General features: G+C 41.1%; 1 protein-coding gene across 1 annotated transcript in view; it reads right to left on the bottom strand.

Moving 5' to 3' along the window:
• Nucleotides 1–25,255, bottom strand: part of CNTNAP5 (contactin associated protein family member 5) — a 780,199-nt gene that overhangs the window by 350,047 nt on the left and 404,897 nt on the right. The window contains exons 8-10 of the mRNA XM_044388305.3: nt 22,306–22,570; nt 4,524–4,673; nt 1,555–1,726 (exon numbers count right to left, since the gene is read on the bottom strand). Of these exons, the coding sequence (XP_044244240.1) occupies nt 1,555–1,726; nt 4,524–4,673; nt 22,306–22,570 (587 nt within the window). The remainder of the gene's footprint in view (nt 1–1,554; nt 1,727–4,523; nt 4,674–22,305; nt 22,571–25,255) is intronic.

Consider the following 25,255-nt stretch of genomic DNA (forward strand, 5'->3'; position numbering starts at 1 on the left):
CTGTGCTGCTCAGGAGAGGCACCTGCTACTTCTCATCATTGCTCCCCGGGACAGGGGCAGTTACCTTCCCAGCTCTGGCTGGTTCTCTTTCAATTCATCCTTCTTACTTTTCCCTGAGTACTCTTTCTAGGAAGAAAGTCTCATACCTTCCTTTCTGATTCTCACCTAGCACATAAGGCCACATCTCACAGGCACAGAAATTTCCTCACAGTTGCTACTGGCCCCATCTCTAACCATATTCGCACCATGTACTCCACCACAGTGACCTTCCATCTCCACCGAGCTATATTTTATTGACTCTAAGACACTCTTCATTGTAAAGACATACAATTATTTTATATGCCACTAAGAAAGAAATGTTGCTGATTGAATGATACACCATCAATTATAAAATGCATCCCAATATTAGAGATTTTAAAATGAAAAATCAGCGTCTTGAATTGATTAAATACTTGCCAGCCATGATTTCTCCTATTTCTCTGCCATTTCCAACACGGCATGCAAGAGAACCCATTCTATCCCAGCACCCCCTCACCACTCCTCAGCCAAGTCTTGCTTGTCCTTTAAGATCCAGCTCAGCACCACTTCCTAAAAACCTTCTTGACCTCATTCTGCCCAAGGCCAGACTGAGTTGTGGCTGCCATATGTCGCACAAATAAGGGTGCCCTTCTTGGGCATTTATTGCACTTTCTCGTAACAGCTAATTTATTCCCCAATGAGACACAAGCAGAGACCCTGTATCACCAACACATAGGCAAGCACTTAACACATATTATTCACCCATTTAATAAAAGATATTTTGACGGGGATGAGCAAAATTGTGAGAATAAAGGAAGTAAGTGCTAGAGATAAAACATGGAAACCATGATAAACCTGGCTGAAAATTCAGAATTGGTCCTCTTTAACTTTCTGCAGCATGTCTTTGAACCTAGAAACTTTAAATATAGGAGGAGTCAGAGCCCAGAAGAAATAAAGAGAGAAACCGAGCTTCTGCTAGATTTGTGGGTTGCAGAGTATAAGTGCTGATTCTGTCTGTCTGTGGCCTGGTCTCTTCTGGGCCAAAGAAGCAGCGGGTTAGCAAAGTGAACGCAAAGTTCAGCTGCCCCAGGAGTCACTGCCCCCCTGGCACCATCTGAACCTCTGGTCTAGACCGTGAGAACCTGACGCTCATCTGCCCCCATCAGAAAGGATGCTCACTGCAGAAGAGAATAAAATGGCTTAGGAGAGAAGTAATCCCTCCCTCTTTTATGCTTTACTCTTAACTTCAAAGTAATCAAATGTTGTTTATGCATAAAATTTTAATCCTGTCACAAATTTGTATTTTGATTTAATTTGCATATCCCATTTACTGCAAGTCAACATGAAGAGAGACTCAACTAATTTAAACCATTTTTCTCTGGGCCTGAAATCCTTTCAGAAATATTTTCCATTAGGCGACTCAATTATATCTAATGTGGCTAATGTCAGTGGATTAGAATTTTGCTTAAAGAAACTCATATTTAGAACAGTGAGAATGGGAAGGGGGTGGGAGAACAGAGAAGAGACAATAATTACCTGTCTTTGATGCTACACAGATCAATGTGTAAATCACTAAAATTCCCCAGGGAACCTTGCTGAACTGAAATGAGGTCCTTGGGCTGGTTATCAATAAAGATGAGCCTCATGCAGCCTTGGAAAGCCTTAATGGGATTTAAACATTGGGAATCGGTGAGATTGTCAGGGCACCCTGTGGGACAGAGAAAAAAAATGAAGAATACTGAAATGATCAGTCATTGCTTTGGCTACCTATTGACGGAGGACCTGGAGGTCTAATTATTTCAGGGCTTTTTCATTCACAGCAGTGCACGCATTTTTGTTGTAAATCCTAGCATTCTCAGAGAAGGGACGAAACTCGTACAAAATGGGGCATACTCAATCTCTATACAGAACAGAAAACAAAATCTGTTAAAGGGAATACCAGTACTATAACATTTATCTCATTCCTATTTCTTTTGGCCTATTGGTAAGCTATCCACCATTCCGTTGCGTGGTATACGTCACTCATCTCAAGAAGGCAACATATTATAACTACTTGGGAATTTTGGTTCTGTCTCAAAACACGCTCGAAATGCACAATTCAGTTCTGAATTACACTTTCAAAGGAAATTATGCTCTGGGTAAGGATGGTGGCAGAGTAATTGTCTGGTTAATTGTTAGCATTAACAGGCTTTGTCCTGAGAAGGGTACACATAGGAACATAACTGGAATTTTGAAGAGTTGTGCAAAGCAAATCCCGGCGCCAAAGGAACTAAGGGTTTAAATGCACATAGTTATAGGGCTGTAACAGCACATGTGAAAGGTTAACATCATACCTTTTTAAAGAGTGCTCTTAAAAAAAAAAAAAAAAGACTGTCTTACACTGATTTAGCATAGCTTGCAACCAGGACATATCTGCTTCTCATTAAGACAGGTACAGAGCAACATAGGTATATGAGTGCTTGTGCTCTTTATAAACTCCATCCCGATGGTTTTAATAGGTTCGGAGCATATGGGAATGCAAGCTCGAAAATATGGCAATAACCCATAAATAATTGGGAATTATTTCAGCCATTTCTAACAGACAGTCACTGCTGGGTTCAGCCTAGCAGCTGGTTAACAACTCATAGGCACACTATAAAATGAGGAGAGATGCTACAAGTTCTAATTGAAGCTGTAGAGAGAATTTATGTAACTTAACTATTATTACTCAAACTCATTTTTCACCTTCCTTAAGTTTACAGTCTACATGTGGGACGCTTCTTTAAATACTGTTTAAATCACAGATAAATCTTCACCTTCTAAACCCAGTGCCCCCTAAACTTGAGGAAGGCAAACATTTTCCCTTTGAGGCATTTCGGATGCCACCATTATTGAACATTGATTTCCCCAGAAATAAGCACAAGAATGCTTCTCTCTCTTCGTTGGTGAAACACTGCATGTGATGCAAAAATTGTGCAGTCTGTGAAATGTGCCTTCGGGGCCCCCAAGACCCTTCTTCTGCAGCCTCTATGCTACATTCGCTAGCATTCCTTTGCTGTCCCAATCTAGCGAGTTGTGAACACAGACTTGGGGGTGAATCCCGGTTCTAATATTTACACAAATGATTTCATCTCAGCAAACACCAGTCTTATTATCTGTGAAATGGGCCTAAAATTGTCTACCTCACAAAGTTACCACATGAATTAAATGAGGTAAGACCCATAAACCATTTACAGCGAATGGAAGTTCTCCTCTTGGAGGAATCCATTGTCCTTGCATACATGGAGAAGGTTTAGAATGAAGGACAGAGGCCCTTCCTGGGGCCTTAAAATAAAAAACATTGCTCTATGCTGGATGCCCCGATACATATGCTACATCTGTGCAAAGCCCATTTTGTATTTCAAAGCTTAACCACATGTCGTGACATGAAAGAAGTAATTTGAAAATTCTATTTGAGAGACCGCACTTTATAATTTTACACAATACTTCCCTTCAGTTTCCTAATGGAAAAAGAAGTAGTAACCTGAAAAGGTCTAGTCCATGCCCATATTTGGAAAAGTCGAAGCCAGTTTGTCCATTCCTTGCCTGAGAAGCACTGGGCTACACACTTAAACCCTGACCTTACTGAAGTTTTCCAGCAATTTGGCTTTGCTTCTCCATGTCCTAGATAAGGAAGTTCAGGGACCATCAGTGTCTTGCTCAAGGTCAGCCAGCGATACAGAGTACTCTCAGAGATGTTTCTCTGATGCAAAAAGGTGACTAGGAAATTAGAATCTAATATTTTTAATGCAAGAAATGCCTCAAAAAAACTAAATACAAATGCACATGCATCCATAAAAATGTAGTGAATTCCTAATCATGTATTTTTCATCCTTTCCAGTTTGCCCTGTGTTTTCATCATTGGGAAGGTCCCTAGGATTCACCTTGCAATGGAGAGAGCTGGATCTGTACTGTCTGCTCCATGTGGAGCTACAAGCTCATGAGACTTCTAGACCTTCCCCATATTTAGAGCCCCACTCCATGGACATGGCCTGCAGGGATGTTGGGAAGGAAGGAACAGATAGGGGATTCAGACAGTAAAGCAGCAGAGGAATAGCCCAGACAGCTGAGCATGCGGGTTATGTTTTCCCACCTGGATTTTTCCTTTTTCACGTACTGCTGACTGTTGGTACATATTCTCCAAGTTTTCAGCTGACTTTCTCCTTCCCAATGTGATCACAGAGCTTGGCATGGCTACAAAAATCTCCTTTGGACATGTTATGTAACACCGGCTCTTATAGCTAAAGTTTTTTTTTTCTTTTTCTTCTTTTTTTTCCCCTCTGTACTGACCTAGATAGTTTATATTTGCACAGCTGTCAGAGAGTTTGCTTCTCATTATTTTGTACTTGGGAGTGGGTACCCGTGTGTGTGTGTGCAGGTGTGTGCAAGTGTGAATGGTCTAATTGACAAAAAAAAATCATCAGGGTGAAATAATTGTTCACTGCATTCGCCCTCCCTCCTTTATTTTCAAGAGCTGGGGAATTTACCTCCAAAGTAGTAGCTGTTTCCAGAATAAATCTGCACGCGGGTGGTGTCCTGGGCCGGGGAAACTGCATCATTATCCAGAGAGAGAGTGATCCGGTCCCTTCTGGCGTTGATGCTAACTGAATGCCACAAGCCATCATTCAAGCTGTTGCCTGCAAAAGAAACAGGAAAGGCAAGCATAGGGATGATTGAGTGGGGAGGTCTGGAGCAAGAGGGGCTCATCCTCCTTACCTGCTGCGCTCCCCCTGCATCCTCAGCGCACTCCCCATGTCTCCCAGTGCTTAAACCACAACCCCAGCATTTCCATAAACTTCACCTTTCTTCCTCTGTTTACCACTTTAATTCTATTATTTTCAAAGTGGCTGAACCGCATCTGATACCTTTGGTGTCAAAACAAAAGGGAAAGCACACACTTGTTTGTGTACTACAACCAAAGGCGTGGCCATATGAATTGACCTCTTGATATAAATTTGGAGTAAAAGGTTGAAAGAAAGAAAAAAAAAACTTCAAAATGTCCATGGTGATTTCATCTCTGGGTGGTTGGGTTATAGGCGACTTTAGTTTTCTCACAGTTTTCCACAAATGCCTTATCTGCCTTTTTTAGGGAAAATTAAACTGTTTTTAAAGGCAAAAGTAGATGAATAGTAAATTCTAATGACGTGCCAGGCAGAGGCAGCCTCCCATCTAAGAGAAGTAACAGACTAGTTCAATCCCAACATTTTTCCTTAATTAATTAGGTGACACTGGCTGAATTACCTACCTTCCCTGAACTCTGGCTTTATCATCAGCAAAGATCATAATTCCGACTCTGTGTCATCATTGAAAGATCAATTGAGATCAGGCAGGGAAGTTCCTAGGACAGTTGCAGGCATAGTAGGTGTGTTTTGTTTTGTTTTGTTTTGTTTTGTTTTAAGAATTTATTTATTTGTTTGTTTATTTATTTTTGAGAAAGAGAGAGAGAGAGCTTAGAGGGGCAGAAAGGGAGGGAGAAAAAATCTGAAGCAGAGACCTTACTGAGAACAGAGGCTCTGATCCCATGCCCTGAGATCATGACCTGAGCTGAACCCGAGAGTCGGATGCTTACCTGACTGAGCCACCCAGGTGCCCCGTAATAGGTGTCTATTACGTGTTAAATCCTCCCTTGTTCTCATGCCCCAGATGTCTTTGGTGCATACTACCCTGCTGGCCTATCTGACTGAGAAAACGGATCTGGGAATTAGTAATGAAGATTGGGACTATTTCCTTCTACAAAGTGTATCATCTATTAAGACTGTCAGTGCCATGTGCTTGCTGAAGGAAACAAGTCTAATTCACCAGTCCAGTCCCAAAAATGTGTCTGTGACAAAAGCACATTGCCACACATGTTTTCACTCAGTAGACATCTGTTGTGCCCTGTTATGTGTTGAGTGACCTTCCTACTTTTATTGCCTCAGTTTTCTTCCCTGCAAAATGGGGGAAATGATTGTACGTATATGCCATTGTGAGAATTATACAGTGTTAAAATGGTAGTGCACGTAGAACAGTTCATGTCACGTCATAAGTAGACAATGATGTCAGCTAAAACAAATGGACAGAATAACAACTGCAAAATGGTCCCTCCCATCTGGAAGTGTGGAGAGAAACATCACATGGTGTCTATAGTCTCTCGTTAAATGGAAGAGATGTATGGAATAAGGATTAGAATACTGTCCTTTGATGGGGCGCCTGGGTGGCTCAGTCGCTGAGCCTCGGCTCAGGGCGTGATCCCGGGATCCTGGGATCGAGCCCCATGTCGGGCTCCTCCACTGGGAGCCTGCATCTTCCTCTCCCACTCCCCGTGCTTGTGTTCCCTCTCTCGCTGGCTGTCTCTCTCTCTCTGTCAATAAATAAATAAAACCTTTAAAAGAAAAAAAAGAATACTGTCCTTTGAGTTCAGGGTAGTGGGATAAATCACGAAGCAAGCAAAGAACAACACTTGCAATTTTGGGTGGTGCAGCAATATGGGAGCAGAGAAGAAAGAAAGCGTAAGTAATGGCATGTGAGGATCCCAAAAAGGCTTCGCAGCAAAGATGGTGACAGTTCAGGGAAGTTCTGAAAAATACACAAGAACTCTCTATTCATTTAGCAAGAGTACAGGAGACAGAGAGACTGTACAAAAAAGCAAAGGTCTAGAATGAGAAGCAGAAGACAACGATAGGTAGGCATGTGAGAAAGGATCAAATCACCCAGGGGCCTGGCATGCCAAACTAAGGAATGGGTTTCTACAATTTCCTTGTATAAATGATTCTGGAGAGTGCTTTAGTCAAGCCAATTCCATCAGAACCTTTGGGGATGGGACCCTAGACATCTGAATTTTTTAAAAGCTCCTGGGTGATTCTAATGTATAGCCAGGAATGAAAATCACTGCTTTAGAATAATGCGAATCCATGAGGGGTCCTTAGCATGGGAACTACCTGGCTGGAGGTACATATCCAAAGACTCCGGTGCCAGAGGACAGCTGGGAGGAATTAAGGCTGGGAGCACAACTGATGGGCTTACTGCTTGCACTGGCCCCAAGAGACAGAATGATGAGAGTCTCAGCCAAAGTAGCAGCAGTGCAAATGGAGAGCAAGGGATGGATTAAGAGCTATTCCTGGAGGTAAAAGAGATCAGACTTGGTAGAGTCTACTGGAGCAGTCCCTAAGAAACCAGCTGGGAAGCAAGCACTGAAAATCAGAGCCGAGGTCTGCAGGGCTTCTCAGAACAGCTACTGAAGAGCTTGTGCCCCTGAGCCCTCAGATGGTTGGAGAAGCTGCCCAGGGAGAAGCACAGCACCAGGCTGGGGGCCCAGCTGCGTTGCACCAGGGCAGCTGTGCCCCATCTGCTCACAACAGGCCAGATGTAAGGGACCCTCCCGCATTTCCAGCCAGCTCCCTAGCAGTCTTCGCTGCAGCCCTGAACATCTGCTTGGGGTGAACCCAGGGGCTGCTCAACCTGGCGGACTTACTTCCTCCCAAAAGCCAGAGTTTGGGTCCTAACCACAGGGACTCTGCTAATGAGGTAGAGGCTCTGTCAGGTGTTTCCTGGTGATGAACATTTGACTTCTGGCAGGGGCATTTGGGGGGCATACCCAGCTGTAGGTCTTTATTTCTTTTTACTCTTATTTGCATACTGATTGAAATACATTTGCATAACATAGGAGGCTGCATCTGCAGACAAACTATAGATTGTTAGAGGTGAAAAGGAGTCAGTAACTAATTCAACTTGGAGGATGTAAAAAGTAGCCCTTAAGGGCCCAGTGCCCTGCTAAGCATCAGGGCTACAGTAAGGAAGAAGGAAACAGAGGCCATGGGGAGAGTCCCACCTAATCAGAGACACATCCTCTCCTTTTACAGATGAAAGTGGCCTAAAGGAAGAGGTCTGATCCATGTGAATGGCAGGGCCAGAGCACAGGCCTTTGTGTTCAGATAATGGGGCCCCTCCCCTTCCCACATCACTATCCAAGTTGCTCTCTGTAACATTGTTATTTATGACAGTTTGCTTGGTTGTTTGTTTTCTTTTTCCTTTTTTCTTTAATTTCTTTCTTTCTTTCTTTCTTTCTTTCTTTCTTTCTTTCTTTCTTTCTTTTTTTTTGGTCTGCTTTTCCTTCAGGTTTGATCTTTTAGATCTTTTCCTCCATGGTCCTGAGTCCCTGCAGGGGGAACCTGTATGAAATCTTCACTCTTCTGAAGACAATTATTAGGGCAGTAGTTCCTGATGCTGACCACACAAAGAGAGCACCTGGGGAGCTTCTGAAAAGACAGGTCCCTGGGCCCCACACCAGGTTAATTAAGGCAGGCTTCAGGGTGGCCCCAGGCCTTGGAAGTTTCAAACATCCCCAGAGAGTCCGCTGTGCAGCCTGAGTTAAGAAGTACACCATTTGAGGTTTCGGAAGAGGAAGAAAAGAAGCTGGGAAAAAAACAAGGCTGAGGAGCTGAGCTGGGAACAGACTCCAAGGTGAGCAAAGTGACATATTTCCTTCTAAAAATCTTTCTGCCTGGTCCTCCTTCACACTTCATTCTGTTAATAGCGATATATATATATGTCATATACGTCATATGTGTCATATATATGACGAAATAACAGTGCTAGAGGTTCTTCAAGGTTTAGTTTCTAAGAATTCTCTTTTTAAAGGTACAGGCTTAAGTGCTATTAATTATTCAGAAATTAGGGAAAATCAATTCCATTGGGTTGCTTTCCTCCCAAAAGGTCCCTGAGACAAAAGTTCTGAAAGAATAGAAGTTTTCAGTGGAGAGAATGGGAAAGCAAAGCTTTGAGGCCAGGAACACCTGATGGGAAAAAGCCCCTGGAGATAGAATGATGTAATTAGGGCCACTTTGGAGTTCTAAGCATTCATATGGTTTAGGAGACCAGGCTTAAAATGTGGGATTTAGATTCTGGAAAGATTGTTGGATGATGACGAATATAAATTTTCTGACCCATAAGTGATGTAAAATAATATTTGCCATCTTCCAGACAGACAAAGAATAAAAACCAATATACCAAGTTAGTGAATAAAGAGAGAAACAGGCAATTTCATATGTTGTTGGTGGCAACCTAAGTTTGTGCATTCTTTCTGGAAGGCAAAATACCAATCAACATCAAAAAAAAAAATGTCCTAAAAATACCATACTTCCATACTTCATTTCCCATAAATTTTATTCCAAAGAATTAATCCTAAAATAGTTTAAGAGCTGCAGCCAAGATTTACAGTGAAAAGAGTTCATGATGCCATTATTTCTTTTTTTTTTTTTCAAAGATTTTATTTATTTATTCGACAGAGATAGAGACAGCCAGCGAGAGAGGGAACACAAGCAGGGGGAGTGGGAGAGGAAGAAGCAGGCTCATAGCAGAAGAGCCTGATGTGGGGCTAGATCCCAGATCGCCAGGATCACGCCCTGAGCCGAAGGCAGACGCTTAACCGCTGTGCCACCCAGGCGCCCCTATGATGCCATTATTTCTAAGAGCAAAAATTCACAACTACCAATATTTCCAGGTTAGCTAAATCAAACATGGTATACTTAATAATATGAAACATAATAGAATCATTAAAAATTATAAAGTTCAAGAATGCAAGCAATATCCTGATAAATGAAAAACTCAGGCTAAATACTATATGTGGTTATGGCTTCCATTTTGTTAAAAATTACTACAAAGAGAAAATACTAGAATGACCTGGAATGATTAGTTTTGTTTTGTTTGTTTTTTCTTATAGAGAGCACTGGAATTTTCAAAGTTTCTAAAAACAAAATGTACAACTTTAATGATTATTTTTTTAAGACTAACAAACCGTTTAAGTTGAGATAAGGGATAGTAAATATTTTCCCACTTCTTGTCCTCATGGATTAAAGCAGCTGGTCCCAGTTCCCTGAATTCTGCCTAAGGCAGTCCTATAAAAGGTCCTTTACACAGAGGGTTAAAGAAGCTGCTCTGTGCTTTGCTCAGGATCTAAACCAAGACTTAAAAGTTTTTCTCCATTAAAAAAACCCCAAACAAACAAACAAACAAACAAACAAACAAACAAACAAACAGTTTCCATCTTTGCAACAACTTGTAAATGAACTTTTGAAACACAGGCCCATTGTAAAAATAGCTAATAATGCACGCTAAGCATATCGAATATCTGTGATGTGCCAGGCATTTTAAATGTGTAATTCGTAAGTCTCACAATGGTCCAGGAGGCCAAGTTTTATTGTCCTTATGCTATAGATGCTAAAACGAAAAGTCAGAGAGCCTACCCAGGTTCACATGGCTACTAGAGTTGGGACCAGAATTGAAGGGGTGGTGTTGGGGACCCAGGCTTAGCTCCTGTTCTCCACCCCTCCAAAGCCAGCCCTGCCCTACTCCAGGAACTGATGGCCAATTACTTCTGCAAAACTCTACTTTCTGCCATTGAATTCAACTTTGTGTTTCATTATTTGTATTTTTGGAAAAATTGATTGAGATAAAATTCACACACCATACAATTCATTTATCTAAAACGCACAATTTAATGGTTTTCAGTATATTCACAGAGTTAGGCAACCATCAACACAATTAATTTAAAAGCATTTCATAACCCCAAAAAGAAACACTGTAACATGTAGCCATCATCTCCCTAATCTCACCCCCTCACCTCCTGCCTTAGTCAACCACTAGTCTGCTTTCTGTCTGTATGGATTTCCCTGTCCTGGGAACTTCCTATACATGAAATCATACACTAGGCTCCTTTTTGTGATTGGCTTCTTTCGCTTAGAACATTTTCAAGGTTCATCCTGCCCTGCAGCTTGTATCAGGATATTTTTATACCTGAATGATACTCCATTGTATGGCTATATCACATTTTATTTATCCATTCACCAGTTGATGTACATCTGGGTTGTTCCCATTTTGGGGGTATTAAAAATAATGCTTCTGTGAACACATGTGCAAATTTCTGTGTAGAACTAAGCTTTCAATTTTCTTAGGTGTGCATCTTGGATTAGAAGTGCTGGGTCATATGTAACTTCATAGCTCATCTTTGGAGGAACTGCCAGAGTGTTTTCAAAGTGGCTGGTTCATCTTCTCACAAGGAAACTTACATTTTGACAATACTCAGTTGAAACTTTGGTCCTGGCCTTTGGTGGATCTTCTAGCTTCTAAGAATTAAAATATAATTCAACTTCTGTTTCTTAGAATGTCTACTTAGATCTAACTTGGAATTCCAGCCAATTGTAATTACTTTGATTTTATTTTTCCAGATAAGTGATATTATTGAGTATTTAATATGTCTTTTTATTTTTTTTTATTTTTAAAGATTTATTTATTTATTTGAGAGAGAGAAAGAGAGAGAGAGGGAAGAGCAGAGGGAGAGGTAGAATTTCAAGCAGACTCCTCGCTGAGCACGGAGCCCATCGCGGGGCTCGATCTCCAGACTCTGAGATCATGACCTGAACTGAAACCAAGTGTTGGATGCTAAACCAACTGCACCACCCAGGCATCCCTTAATATGTCTCTTTAAATACTTTTTGTAATGAGAACTTCACAGCAGCTTATAGTTCACATTTGTTGGAACCGAGATTCAGAGCAGTTAAGTAATATCCTGAAAGGCTTAAAATTTTTATAGAAGTAAGGTGTTCCTTGAAAAAGAGTCCCTCAACACTGGCACTTGATAATTTGGACCATATAATGCTTTAGTGGGCATAGTGTGTTATGCATTATGCCTCTTGTGTAAAATGTTTAGCCCTACCCCTGACTCACTAGATCCAGTAACAGCCCCCTAATCCCAGCACCAAAGTTGTCTCCAGATACTGACAAAAGTACCTTGGGTGAGTCTGAGGGAATGGGAGGCTGGGATGGGCAGATGGGGAATCTCCGTTGGTTAAGAATGACGTGTTAAATAATTTTGGAGGCTACCGAGCCTTGGTGCTCTCTCTCAACTCTGCTTTCTTTCTGTATTTCTCTTGTCCTTAAATACCGAACAGGTATTTGCATTTTAGTTTTCATCTAATTTCAGTGTCTCTCTTGATGGTTTGAATACAGAACGTTTGAAACAGAGGGTCTATCCAAGGACCTCTAAGCCTAAGCTGTTACAGCCACATGTCAACATGCAGAGAATCAGCCCAGGCCAGAGCAGAGTCCCCAAAGACTCTATTTCCAACCCTGAAAATAACTTGTCACAGATTTCCTTGAAGCCTTTATTCACCTGTTACCCCTTGCTCAAGGCCCTGCCAGTTATAATTTCCAGGAATTTAGACAGATTTCTTAATCTCTCTAAACCTGCTTCCTCATCTGTAAAATACAGACAGAATTACCTGGCTTGACTTGGAAGTTTCTAGGCTTTATCTTTTCCAGAAAACCTAATTCAGCTATTTTTTCCACATCCTGTCATGTCTACCTTTACTTAATAGTTCAAAGGTAGTTTCAATTTTTGTGAGAACAAAGTGGGGAATGCATAAATAATTGAATAAAGCAGTCTTAAAATATCAATCACATCATAAAAGAGTATATTACAATTATTAGTACCATTATGCTACGATTTAGATTCTGTGTTCTGTTTTTCTTGGATACCGTTTGTCCATCAATTATGAAATTTTATTAACCCTTCCCTATATAGTAGACTGAATTCAAATTTTTCTTCAAATTCCCTCTCCAGCCTTTATTCTATACTTTATCACTACAGCTGGGAAATTTTATGATGGCCTCTCTCTTTTCCCAGCCTTTGACTTCTTTCTGGTACAGGAAAGCTTGCTAGACTGAACTGTTTAAGTAACACCTCACAGCAAATGTCTTTCTAGTGGGTCATGGAGTCCAGAGAACGAATCTCCCAGCTGCTTAGCTTGACAATCTATGCCTTCTATAATCAAGTCTCCATCTGTCCTCTCAGTCTCATTTCCCAATATTCCTTCATAAATTCCCTACTGCAGCTAGGTTAGTGCATTCATTATGATCCAAGTGAATACACTTACCTAACTCTCCAATATAAGTCCATCTCCCTATCTTCCAATACCCAGTATTTGTCCTAGAGCTTCTTCTCCTCAACTGTAGGGACAGGAAGCATATGTTTTTTTAAGGATGCACTTATGTATTTTTTGTTTGTTTATTTATTTATTTATTATCTATTTGAGAGAGAGAGGAGGAGGAGGAGGAGCAGAGGGAGAGGGAAAGAATCCCAAGTAAACTCCCCACTGAGCACGGAGCCTAATGCTGGGCTGGATCTCAGGATCCTGAGACCAGATCATGACCTGAGCTGAAATTAAGAGTCGGACACTTAACCAGATGAGCCACCCAGGTGCCTTAGGAAGCATACTTTTTTTTTTTTAAGTTTTCTATCACAGTTACTAGACCTTCTATTTAGCACAGTGCAGGGCATATAACAAGTGCCAAATGATTGAGTGAATCAGTTAATAAATCAAGAAATGAGAAAAGCAGATTTATCTTGACCAGACCAATATAGTCATTTCCCATTCCAAATTCCTATAATACCTGCATTTAGTTCATATAATTTACTGCTTTTTACCATTAATTAACAATGGATCACTGCAAGTCTCATCTCCCCAATGAGATTACAAGTTCCTGGGGGTCAGAGTCTCAGTCTTGTTTTGGTATCCCCCTCAGCATCAACGGGGCAGCATCGTCTCCAAATGCTCATTGATTGATTGAGCATCTCACCAGCTGAATCTCCACTGCCAACTGTCAGCAGCAGGGTCTCCGTGGTGCATGGGCTATAAATCATAGGTTAAACCTTTCCTAGTTGCTAAAGCCTAGTGCATATGTCAGGGTAACCTGGATCTTGAAAACCCTTGGTCAGGATATGCAAGGAAAACATCTGGGTTTGCCATCCACTAGAGTCAGAGAGGAAATGTGATGGATTTGTGGTTGATGGTTACACCCCTTTTTCCCTGACATGGGCTTGAAAGCTCAGCTCAAAAATCTACATGGTAAAAATTGAGCTGAACTCCAGAGACAGATATTTTTCTATCACCTTCAGGATACAGCCCAAACTCAGATGTCCCTTTACAGAATGCCGCTTTATATTCTGTCTGTCCTCCTTTGCCCTCTGTGACCCAGTCATTCTGAGGCACCTGTGGATTCTTACACCTCTAAATCTCCTACTTCTCTCCTCTGATTGGAACATCCTTTCCTTCCCTCTTTATTTGACCAAATTCTATCAATCCTCCAAAACCAAGCTGTGTTGTCCCTGCCCCTGAAAGCCTTTCCTTTCTCACTCACCCAGGTTACTCTTCTCCATTCTCCCCTACTATCCTGAGCATGTGTCTTCTCGCATTACAAATACCTCAAGACCATCCCTTCCAACTGTCCCTAAGAGCTCCTGGTGGGCAATGCCTCCATCCTCAGGTCTGAGTATAGCGCCAGTAGAGAGTAGATACTTCAAAACCTTCCTGAATTAAACGGAGGCAAGGTAAATTATATGAGAGAATTATCAAAGCAGAAAATAGGAAAGAGCAAAGGAAGTGAGATCAGGTTTGATTATTAGAGTGTTCTGATGTAGTAATAAAAATTGAGCTCCCTCAGTTCCTCTTTTGAATGAGTGGTGAAGAAAGAAGAGTAAGTTAAGAAATAAAATGACTCTACTGTCATTACTCAGAATTGAAAAAGCTGCAGATGCCCAAGAGATCACTGCTTTGGTAAACATTCCCAACCTTTACAGGATATCTTGAAGCTCAGGCAATTGAATTTCTCAGTTTCCCATAAAGTGGAATGCCTCATCATATTTCTGTCTTCTGAAACTTGAACTCTGTGCTCAGCAGACAGCTTGTTGTGACAGTCATAGCCCTGTGGCTATTTATGTATTTGCCCTCAGTAATGGGATTTTCTCATCAACATTATCTTAGCTGAAATACAGAGGCATTAATGACAACTTAATTGAAGCAGAGGACGAAGTTCACAAAGTTATCATGTTTACTTGATGTGCAGATGGTGGCTAGATACAAACGCTTGCATGGAAAAGGGCAATATTTGGGGAGCAGCTCTGTTAATTGCAGGGCTGTAGCCTAAAACCATCTGGCCACAAGTATTAATCAGGGTGAGCACTTCCACCCCACATGATGCAGCTCTCCCAGGCATCTCTCCACCTCTGGGAGTTCCACTGGCCTTTATCTAATTAGTACTTCCCCTGAGTGTATCTCATCCCTGGTTTTGACACATTATGCAGAATATAATTGTGATAACATGAATGTTTGTTAAAAAATCACTATTAACTCTTCTTTCACTGTTAAAATTACATCCTTCTGAATTATTTTGGAGGTTGACTCTACCTGGTTTATTCATTTAGACAGTTGCTTATACATTGGGCAAATAACTATCAAAAACCTGTTATTAGCAAGGTGTTATACTAGGCCTTGGGCAAATAGTGATGAGCAAGACAGTGCTCTTGTTCCCATGAAACTTTACACTGTAGCAGTCAGGGGAGCAATGAACAACTAATTAATAGACATTTTTATAGGCTGAATGGTGCTCCCCAAAATTTATAGGCTGAGGTCCTTACTTTCAGGACCTGAGAATGAGTCTGTATTTGGAGACAAGGACCTTTAAAGAGATAATGGAGGTAAATTAAGTTATATGAGTGGGCCCATATCCAATATGACTGGTGTCCTTACAAGAAGAGAATATTAGGCCTCATGAACCATACGAACATAAATTCCTAAGTCACCTAGTCTGTGGTGTCTGCCTACAGTAGCTGCAGCAAACTAATGCACACACATACACGTATCCTTAGCACAAATGCTACATCGGAGAAGAGCTAAAAGGCTGGGTGATGGGGCATCTGGCTGGCTTTGGGAAGGTTTCTTGAGAAAATATCAATTGAGATGCATTCTGAACGATAAGCAGGATGGTGTTGACCATAGTTCTAGGACTTTTTTAATTTAAACAGTCAATGTTAAATAATGATCAAATAAACATCTATCATGGCTGCTGACCTAAGGTTATACCACTAAAATTTCATCTTATCTTCAGTCACAGAAGTCTCCTAAGTATGGAAAATGGTTAGCTGATTAGAATGGATCAGTTAATTGGTATTTTGGGAATGCCCTTTCTAGAATTCTTCCTATTCAAGCCAGTATCTAGAAACACTGAAAGTTGTAAGGTGGTTGAGGAAATATGATGAACACAGTTGCCTGTATCTAGGAATTAAATGGGGTAAGCCTGGAGTGCCTCTTCAACAAGCTCTTGGTCTTAACTGAAAATATTTCAATGGCATCTGGTTGATTTCTGGATCTTTGCTAATTATATCTCCTCTTGCCCAAGAATTCTGTTCTGTGCCTATGGACTGGTTCTTTAGTTTCCATCTTCCCAACTTGTAATCATTCAGTGGTGCCCAGCTGTTAGGTTGACATCTCTCAGCCTGGAGACTTCCTTTTCCATCTCCCAGGTTCCACTCATTCCTTAATCCTGAAAACTCCACTCTGAGTTTGATGCCTCTAGTGATACCATGGAAAGCTGTGGATAGATTATTTCTCTAATGGAAAGTCAAAACTTGTCCTTATGCCATTTGACTTTACTGGTGCTTATTCTACTTTCTGAAGTCACATAAACATATTACAACAAAACAAGCAACCTTCAACTATAAGAAAGCCCATCCCATATGCAAAGATTCTTGTCATGTATCTGTCTTGCTTCCTCTCTACCTGTAATAGCTCCAGTACCTACAACTGTTCCTCTCTTAACAGAGTTTGAAGAACGCTATACACTCTGATCACCCCCTTACCAACACACACACACACACACACACACACACACACACACACACACACACACACTCTATTCTAGTTCAGTTTAAAGAAGTTCCCCAAAAAACAACTTCTCATATTGAGATCTTTGGCTCCTAACTATACATGTCACTGAGAGTCACATGCATAACCTTTCTGGGACATCCAAGCCTCATTCACAAAAATCATTGTATTACAAAGGCTAGTTCACCTTTCCTACTTCACAAAATGTACAATTTTGGGAGTTGAGAAACATGATCTCTGACAGGGGACTTGGCCCTATATGCCCCCAATGAAGGCCATTTACCCTATTTTCAAAAGAAGACTCTTGGATTGATGATTTCCTTGAATATAATAAGGAAAAGAGTTGACCTCTGTTGTTTTTCAGGAACTCATATAAAGGACTAGAAGGGATTTTACTAATTTTACACCAAGTCTCTCCTTTAGCAGAACAGGACAATGAGGTCTAACAGAACAAGAGTTACTACATTCCACATCTATGCAGAGCCCAGGTAAACTGGAGCCCTGAATGCCAAAGCCTGAGTTCAAGCTCATTGCCCAGGCTCACTTTTCAGTGTGGAGTTGACACTTCAAGAAGCATCATAGTAGAAAAAGAAGATCTCAAACTTTAATGACTAAAGCCCCCGGACCTCTTTCTTCCTATTCTCATTCTCAGCATTCTCCCATCAGAAAAATAAAATAACATTGAAATTTCAGATCACATTTAAAATAATTATAGTGATACCAGCTTTTTCTGTAGATTATTTAATGTTTCATGCAAAATTAAAAATGCTCTTCCCTGATTCTCCAAAGAAACAGACCAGGTGGTATTCTTTACCTTTATACATTTCCCTGTTTTCCTAGTAATTCAGATAAGTTTGGACAATACCAATCTCCATTCTCAACATCTCTCTAAGAGTCTTTAAAACGGCATCCGTTTCCAACATTAAAAAATAGAACAGAGTATCTACTGCTCAATGAACAGGTGTGGACTTGAGAGATAGAGTAGTCCCTGTGACGCATGGCACCTCATGAAATGTAATAAAGAACTGAGAGCTTGAAATGCATAAAGTAGAAAGTCCACGTGTTTGTTCATTTATTTAAGATTTGCCTATATATCTTTTCTGATTCCTGAAAGGAGAAATAGGAAGTCTCACTGTGCAGCAGGACACCTTGAAGGTATCCTTTCTGTTCCAGGGCAGCCCCAAGATTTCCATGTGGGGTTTGGAGCATGGGGTGATCAGAATGGGAAAAGCTGTATAATTCAGGGCAAAACCTTTGGAAGCAGATAGACTCTTAGTAGTACTTCATGATGCTTAGTACCCTTAGTACTTAGATGTTAATCTTACTAAGGAATTGGCACTAAGGATTTATGTCTTGTATACTTAATGAATACTGGTGTGTGTGTGTGTGTGTGTGTGTGTGTGTGTGTGTGTGTAAATTGATATATACATATGGATTATCTATTTTATAATATTATACAGGCAAACTTGGCTAAACTATATAAGAAGTCTTAAAGACAATGGACTCACCATCTTGTGTAAATCTCACCTAACCCAAGAATCTGTCAATGGAGCCACCCAATAAAATGTTCTGGGAAGAACTAAATTTAGACACTAGATAGCTATTTATCTTTACAGCCTTTTGTACATACGTCTGGAAATCTTTAAAGTTTCCTCACATTTGAATTACAATATAAAATATGAATATGGGTGGCAGCAAGTTCCAGCATAGAGACCACGAACTTGAGAATCCAAAAGAAAGACCTGAGGTTGAACACCATCTTCGTCACTTTAACTTAATTTTTTCCTTCCCAGTTTCATCCTATGCATGTTGGTAAAATAATGACCACTTCATAAGTTTCATGAATTGTTTTAGCCCTGCAATATTGTATGACCAGGCCCTGAAACAATGTCTGACCTACAAGAGATCTACCATGATTGTGGATTCTACTCTCACATCACTTACAGTGAAAGGATTTCCTCAACTTTTCCTCGTCTCCACATGATTAAGGCTTTCAAGAAAGGAGGTGACAAAAACAAAAAGTAAAGGAAAATATAAGAGAAGAGTTACACTGCTGTCTTTCATCTTCTGGAAACTTCATCTTCTAGAAGAACTAAATTCAGATGCTTTCTACTTTAAGGAATCATTTAGATTGCACTTCTATCCCTGACCTCCAAAGCAAAAAGTTATGCACACTGTACAAAGCTCTGGAAATAGGGGTGAATGTGCCAGGCATCTCTGCACCTCCATTTCCATGAGGGTTACTTTCTCTTTTCGACCCAAGATGTTAGAAACGCCTGAACTAGTGTCCAATTAATCTTTAAATATCTGGATTCCCTGTCCCACTAACAAAATGTGGTGTGCTACTATCTGTTTTCCATAATGTACTATGTGTTGAGGGTAGCCCCACTGGGCCTCAAGCATCATCGGCACCATGGCCATTACCTCCTGCTTTCTCACACGGGGCTATCATCCCTTAGAAAGCCACTATGATCTCAAGTACTTTGAAAACAAGTTTCCTCAGAAATGTAAAGAACAAGAAAACTTTTTGTTTGACTTTTTGTTTGTTGTTTGTTTAGCTTCTCTCCCCCACCTTCCCCAGGCAGAAAAAATCCAGCAGACACAAAGCATAGCTCCATTTCAAAGAAAAAATGAGAGAAGTTCAAATTTTCCAAAATTCAAAAATTCTTCCTGGGGAAAGAATAAAGCAAGAGTTTTCTCAGACAGACTTCAGGAACTCAGCACATTTTTAAAACTTCCTTTTACTTGTTTCATTTTTTGAGAGACAGGTCTGAAATTACAGATGATTTTTTCCCCTTCTGCAGCTGGGCAACGTGGCAGCTTTTACCAGCCTCTCTCAGTTATAAACGTGTTTTAATGGACTGACATGTGCTTAATAATACAGGCAGCACCTGGACGCTTTAGAGCAAAGTGCCGCCAGGGCCTATCCTATATTAAAACTGCATTATTGACCTGAGGCCTACAAGTCTCTGTACTCAAACATCTTGCCGATTAGAGAGAGAAACAGCCTAGTGCCAGCTCACATTTTTCTTCTTCAAATAGGGAGGACTGAGGTCTAACTTTTATAACTCTGAACGTGAAAAATATTATGTTTCTAAGTGATTAACTTACCTCTATTACTGGGAATTTTATAAATTTTATAAAAGTCCTATGCCTGCACAAATTGACTCAGCTTTTATGACTCTGTGGAGGGAGGCCCCTTCTAGCTATAGGTTTTGAGTCAGTATGGAAAGGAAGGGAATTTGCTGACTAGCTTCTCAATACGGTGCTTAAGATTTTAGGTACATTCCTCGTTTAATCACCATCATGGCAGTCTCCTGATGTAAGAACTTTTTTTTTTTCCATCTCACGTTTTAGGTAAACTCTGAGATGGTCCTTGATGATCCATGACTCCTAATATCCACAGCTTTGTATAATACCCTTGGCTTGAGGAAGTCCTAGACTTATTTCCTTGTTTCTACTACTGAACAAAGCATGGTAAAAGGAATGGAATGCCACTCCTGGTGTTAGGTTATAAAAAGACTATGGCTTTTGTCTTGAGTGCTCTTTCTCTTTCTTGATTTTGGGATAAAAGTACTATCATTTCTTGCGGCAGCCTTCTGGAGAGACCATGGGATAAGCTTGGAAGTGGATCTTCTGAGGCCTGCCAACAGCCATATGGGTTAGCTTGGAAGCAGATTTACCCAGAGTTGAACTTTGAGATGACGGCAGCCCCCACCAACAACTTAATTGAAGCAAGAAATACCCAGCCAAGGTGCCCCTGGATTCCTGACTTATGAACTAGGACACAATAAACATTTTCAACCACTATATTTTGCTATAGTTTTTTACACAACCATAGATAACTAATACAGTTTCATTTACATATGAGACAAAGTTAAGAAGTTTATTCAGGGCCATAGAATAGTAAGGAAAAGCAGTATCTTTTGAACCTAAGTTCCAGACCCAGGCTCTCCTACTATTCCAGGGATTCAATGGACTTTTTCTCCACTAAGTGGCATATGAGGTTCTCCCACAGTCTGGCCTGATCTTGGGTATTAAGTCATGCTCTTTACTATTAAAATCAAGTTTCTCTAGTTTATTTGGGTAACAAAACTCGCAGTACAGTGGGAGAAGGAAGACATTTAAGAAAAAATGTGATGTAATCCAGGATGGATATTGGCCCAGGATGCCCAGAGGAGTGGTATTTGATTCAGACTGTGGAACCAGGGAGGCTTTTCAAATGATTTGTTGACTTAGGAACATGCCTCACCCCCTAATATAATGCCTGGCACATGGTCCAACCTCAGTAAGTTCTTGTTGACTAAGTACTGCTTCTTGAAGGACAGGAGACACTAGTAAAATAACAAATAGAGAGGGAGGGAGAAAGTTCTACCGACTCGTGTTACAAAAATATCACATGGAAGAATCAGAGTTTTGAAAAACATGACTTCTTCATAAATCTGTTCTGTAGTATTGCTACATATTAAAATCTGTACATTGCCATAGAAGTCTTTCCAAAATTAGCTATTCAAGGACCAATTTAAAAAGTTTTGCCATACCTAGAGGCCATATACTAAAGTATACTTTAAAATATTTTTTAATTTAAATATTTTTATTTATTTACTTGAGACAGAGAGAGAGCCAGAGAGCTCAAGGTGGGGGAAGGGCAGAGGGAGAGGGAGAAGCAGACTCCCAGGGAGGGGCTGGAACCCAGGACCCTGAGATCAGGACCTGAGCCAAAGGCAGACACTTAACTGACTGAGCTACCCAGGTGCCCCTAAAAAGTATTTTTTAAACTCACTAATTTTCCCTTGAAATAAAATCTGGTGGTTGCAAAGGGTCCATGGTAGTGTGTTTGATATACAGGGAAACTACAGACTTCAAAGCCAGACAAATTCAGGATGAAATTGTGGTTCCATCCCTTATTAATGTGGGATTTTGGAAGTTACTTAGCTTCCATGACTCTTCACTTCCTCATCTATAAAGTACCTATAAAATACCTTCCTTGAACGAGCATGATGAAGACTCCATGTAATATATGATGTGTCTGTTGAGACCCAACAAAGAGCTCAGAAAATGGTCTACATTATGCTATATATAGGCAGGAATTCTTATTCTCACTTTTCAAACAAGTTTGCTGAGGAATAAGGAAATTACGAGACTTGTCAAAGTTTAATAGATATGCCTGAATTCAGTGGTAGTTTTTTGTTGTTGTTGTTGTTGTTGATTTCATTTTGTTTTTTGAAAAAATGTTGCCTTGGGGCACCTGTGTGGCTCATTCAGTTAAGTGTCTTCGTTCCGCTCAGGTCCTGATCTCAGAGTGCTGGGATCCAGCCTCACATTGAGTCAGGGTCCCTGCTCAGCAAGGAGTCTACTTCTCCCTCTGCCCCTTCTGTCTACTCCCCCGCCAATATATATATATATATATGTTGTTTTTTTTAAAGTTTGCATCTTCAAACTTAGAGTAAATTAGTGTATACTGGGTCATCCCACATCCCTTAGAGCTGGATTCTGCACATTTTAGTCAGAATCTCAAACATGTGCTGACTTGGCTGAACAAGAAACCAACCTAGCAATTGTCAGAAGACGGTACCTGTGAGGATTTCAGCAGTGCGTTCAGTCATTTTCTGAATCACGAGTCTCACGGTTCCACCCTCCAGGCTCAGCAGCAGGGTTCCCGAGCCCTCAGACAGCTCTGTGGACAGAAGCAGACCATCCTTGTTCCATGTTCGAAACTGGAAACTCACTGAGAGCCCATCAATTTGGGGGGTGCCGGGCAGCAGCAAATAACTGCTGCTGGAGTTGACAAATGTGATGGGAACGATTTGTGGTTCGGAGCAGGAAAAAGTGACATTGCCCTGGAAAACAATAAAAATCAAACATATAAAAGCCATTTTTTATTCTGCAATCTGACAGCTGATATAAACAACCACCTGGAGCTGACCTTAATTTCAGGATCATTCTACATTCAGCTGCAAGATCTTAAAGGAAAAAAAATGTCAGTTTTGTTCAGAATATGCCCACGAGATTGTTTCCATTCCTGTTTTACAGATCAAACTCTTATCTTGGAGAAGGCCATCGAAGACCCCAGTTGGGGTAGGGGGTGGGATGGGAAACATCAACATTTTCTAAGGAACCAGTTATGAAAACAAGTACATTTATCAGTGAATAAATATGTACAGCAAACCAACTATGGGCCAAGCAGGGGATAAAGTTTAAAGAGATACACATGAGGGGTGCCTGGGTGGCTCAGTTGTTAAGCGTCTGCCTTCGGCTCAGGGCGTGATCCCGGCGTTCTGGGATTGAGCCCCACATCAGGCTCCTCTGCTGGGAGCCTGCTTCTTCCTCTCCCACTCCCCCTGCTTGTGTTCCCTCTCTCGCTGGCTGTCTCTCTCTGTCAAATAAATAAAATCTTTAAAAAAAAAGAGAGAGAGATACACATGAAAAAACTTTGTTATGACATGGAAGGTGCTACAAGAGAGAGAGAGAGAGAGACACAAGCTCCCAGGGGAGCCTAGTAGAAGAAATAACTAAACAGGTAAAGGTTTCACAAGGGAGGTGATGCTTTCCTGGAAGGACGTGGGAAGGAGAGAAGTGAGTGTGCTGGCTAGCCTTTTCAGCAAGTGGCACGTTGCGTGCAAAAATTTGGAGAAATTAGCAAAATGGCATTCCTGGAAATTACAGGGAACTTGTCATTTCTGAGCATTAAGTGAGGCAGGGAAGGCCAGGGGCCATGAAGGCAGTGAGACCATAAAGATGAGTAGAGGCAGAGTTTAAAAGTCCCTTTATGTTTGCTAAAGTTATCATCCAAACTTAGAAACAATAAAGTGACATTGGTCGGATTTTAAGCTATGAAGAGGATTTTCAGTAGCATGCGGAAGCCTAGAGGTGGGGAATATTAAGGGTGCATCAGCTAGAATCAGGAAGATGAGGAAGAATATTATTCTTTGCATTAAGTGAGGGAAACTGGTCCAAGTTTTCCAGGGGGGATCACCTTAGCTTGACTGGCTGCCTGAATTCAAATTTTCCACTAAGGTGTCCAAATAGGGAGGTTATATACCTACTACAGCTCCCAGTACTGGAGCAGGTTGATCGTTCAACTCCAAAATCCTCATAGTCTGGAAAAACATCCCTAGGTCCCCACATTGTCTGTTAATGATAGTCCCGCATTTCTGAAAACAAACAGCAATCTCCAAACAAACTTAAACCAATAGCACATTTCTGATGGTTCACTCACCAACCATGCTGCTATCAGTGTATGCTTGCATTAATCATTTGTTGTAGTTGTTTAGATGTTTCCTCGTCTTGGGTTAGATCCCCAGAAGTTAATTAATGTGTCAAAGGGCAAGGCCCTTGATATCCATTAAGAAGTTGCCTACAGTTCATACTGCCCCACCGCGCCTTAGGCAGTAGGCTAAGTGCTCACAAACATACCTCATGTATTCTGCACAGTAACACTGGATCCATTTAAATAGTTCACAAACTAAGTTAAGGAAGCTTAGCGGATTAACAAAAGTCATGTGCCTCCTTAGCAGTGACAATGGGATACAAACCTCTGTTTGTCAGACATGGAAGACTTTCCTTATAGCCATTTAGCCACCATCTCTGAAACATCCCTCTTCTGCACTGGGTAACACCATTCTAAAAATTCTACCCATTTGGTTATCATATCCATTGTTGTTCTAATTTGCATTTAAAAAAATTTCTGGGGCACCTGGGTGGCTCAGTTGGTTAAGTGTCTGACTTCTGCTCAGGTCATGATCTCAGGGTTCTGGGATGAAGTCCCACGTCATCTGGCTCCCTGCTCAACGGGAAGTCTGCTTCTCCCTCTCCCGCTGCCCCTCCCCCCGCTTGTGTTTGCTCTCTCTCTCTCTCTCTCCCTCAAATAAATAAAATCTTAAATAAAAATCTGGTGGGCTTCTTTTCAAGAATTAGAATATCCCCACTGATGGCAGATTGATTGAAGCAGAGCTGTATTTTGGAAGAATTAAAATCACAAATGCTCCTACAGCAAAGTCCAGAGATAGCATAACCATTCTTCCTCTTTTTCTCTTCCTCAGGTCAGTATCACCTCCTCTGGTAACAAATTTGCCAGAGCTAAGTCGTACCCCAATTTTGAGGGTGTGCAGAAGGGGGAATGGTTGGGAGGCAGTGATGAGGTTGCAGGCAAAGAGTAGGAGGTCATAAAAATGTTCCATTCCCTCGCCGATTTCAAATCCAATGTTTAGCTCAACCCAGTGTTCTCTAGATGTTCTCTGGATCGATAGCCATGGGAGGTGGGGGTCTACAGAAACTGAGATTCTCCCCTTATCTGAGCAGTTCACTCATATATGACAGATCTGGGAGACCCCTTTCTCAGACTTGCTCCATCCACTGAATGTCTAATGGACCTCAGGTACTTGTGATATAGACAAGGGGACTCAGCATCCCTTGAAGGACATTCAAGTGTCCTGACTGGATTCTGGTAGCAAGAAATTCAGATCAATGCCTCAGGGATTCTCTCTGGTTAAGGTAAAGCCATGTGTGGTGATCAACACTTTTCC

This window comes from Ursus arctos, unplaced genomic scaffold, assembly GCF_023065955.2.
Source record: "Ursus arctos isolate Adak ecotype North America unplaced genomic scaffold, UrsArc2.0 scaffold_1, whole genome shotgun sequence".
NCBI classification, from domain to species: Eukaryota; Metazoa; Chordata; class Mammalia; order Carnivora; family Ursidae; genus Ursus; species Ursus arctos.